Source organism: Poecilia reticulata, linkage group LG19 (genome assembly GCF_000633615.1).
Source record: "Poecilia reticulata strain Guanapo linkage group LG19, Guppy_female_1.0+MT, whole genome shotgun sequence".
Lineage (NCBI taxonomy): Eukaryota > Metazoa > Chordata > Actinopteri > Cyprinodontiformes > Poeciliidae > Poecilia > Poecilia reticulata.
In genome coordinates, this window is record NC_024349.1 from 21,988,435 (window position 1) to 21,990,137 (window position 1,703).

Genomic DNA, 1,703 nt, shown 5'->3' on the forward strand with positions numbered 1-1,703 from the left:
GTGATCTTACCGGATCATCTCTGTCCATCTGACGGCTTCCTGCAGCTCCATCAGCCTCTCTTTATACTGGTTCCTCTCCATCAGGACTCTGGCCATCTCCACTCTGGTGAAACGTTTCCTCTGGGCTGTGGGCACRTCGCTCTGCAGGCACAACGTAACCATGAGCCAAAATGACACACGTGCTTCAACTCGTTCCGTGATTTCCATGAACAGATGCTTACGTCGTCCTGGTTTTCATTCTTGACCTTCTGTTTGGCCTCATCCAGCTCGGCTTTAACTCTGCAAYGATGGGATYCATCWKAGTTAATTACGCGTTAAGTAAGCAACCGAGGACATTTTAAAACCTCTGAGCGAACATACTTCCTCAGCTCCTCTTCTAACTCCTTGTTTTTATCCTCCAGTTTGGTCTTAGCCTGAGTGACGGCCTCAAGCTCGCCTCGCAGAACCTCCTTCTCACAGGACAGGTCGTCCAGTTGAGCAATGAGGTCGTTTTTCACCACATTCAGAGCGTTTCTGGAAACACATCCATTGAGCTACGTTCAACACGAAGCGTTTCAAAAAAGTTTAAGTCAGCGGTGAATGCTCTTAAAGGGCCGGTTGCACCAGCATGTACTGAAACCTTTGAAACACCAATAAATTCTTAAAATTAAATAATGTAGCTGAACATCTCTTCAGTCCCTCCAGGATTTTGTGATTCTTTTAGTGATTTTTTGCAAAAAACATCAAAGTGTTTGTGGAATTAATTTGGAAATATTTGCGCTTATTTATGATGGTAAATGCAACTTTTTATATAGATCATGGACTATATAATCTGACACCAATTAATGTTGAGGCAGCTGTTTAGTTACAAGAAAGCTTTTGACAATTTTTGAGAAAAATCTGCAATAAACTCCCAATTATGTATTAGCACAAAAAAGTGCAGAGATTTGTTGATTTTGCATAAATTTCCACAATAATTCTCAAACTGGAGGGACTGACTGATATAATTTGGCAGTAAACAGATGAAAACTGCATTGATCTGATTGATAACATGATATTTAAGCACACTTAGTGTTTAGTCTAGAATCTAGAGGGCCACATAAAAAGCTATGGCGGGCCGGGTTTGGCCCACAGGCCTCGAGTTTGACACGTGGTTTAAGTAGTGAGCACTGACTTGGTCTCCAGCAGCTGGGTGTTCTCATGGATTAGATGTTCGACCTCCCGACCCATACCTGGAAATGAACGTCTGGGTTAATAAGGCATTTACCACTTCCAACCAGTGCGTTTGTCTCTGCCTACTCTATCCACCTATGCATTTTCAGTCTTACCTAAAAGGTTGCAGACTGACAGCGACATAAAAAAAGGACGATGAGAAAGGTTTATTCATAATTACGTCCCTTTTAAGCATTTCTACTCTAGAATATCACTACCTCCAACATGTAAACATCACAATTATACAATCAGCTACAACAGCGAGAGACGACCAGTAAAGACAACAAGGACGGAAATCTCCGATACACACCAGAGAACTCATCTGWGGACGTTTATCGCCGCAAGCCAAAGCAAAAGACAATTCAGAGAGGTCGAGTCGAGGAAAACTGTGTTTGTGAAAGCAAAAAGCCGAAATGTAACGAGAGAGAAAACGAGAGCCGGGTGTTTTTACCCAGCAGGTCGGCTCCCTCGTCCACGTCGCCGATCATGTCGTTTCCTGCAGACGCCAGCTC

General features: G+C 43.3%; 1 protein-coding gene across 1 annotated transcript in view; it reads right to left on the reverse strand.

The window, feature by feature from the left end:
• LOC103481935 (C-Jun-amino-terminal kinase-interacting protein 4-like) overlaps window positions 1-1,703 on the reverse strand; it is a 67,885-nt gene that overhangs the window by 26,514 nt on the left and 39,668 nt on the right. The window contains exons 5-11 of the mRNA XM_017310713.1: window positions 1,643-1,700; window positions 1,502-1,513; window positions 1,308-1,322; window positions 1,154-1,211; window positions 361-513; window positions 222-279; window positions 11-141 (exon numbers count right to left, since the gene is read on the reverse strand). Coding sequence (XP_017166202.1) covers window positions 11-141; window positions 222-279; window positions 361-513; window positions 1,154-1,211; window positions 1,308-1,322; window positions 1,502-1,513; window positions 1,643-1,700 — 485 coding nt within the window. The remainder of the gene's footprint in view (window positions 1-10; window positions 142-221; window positions 280-360; window positions 514-1,153; window positions 1,212-1,307; window positions 1,323-1,501; window positions 1,514-1,642; window positions 1,701-1,703) is intronic.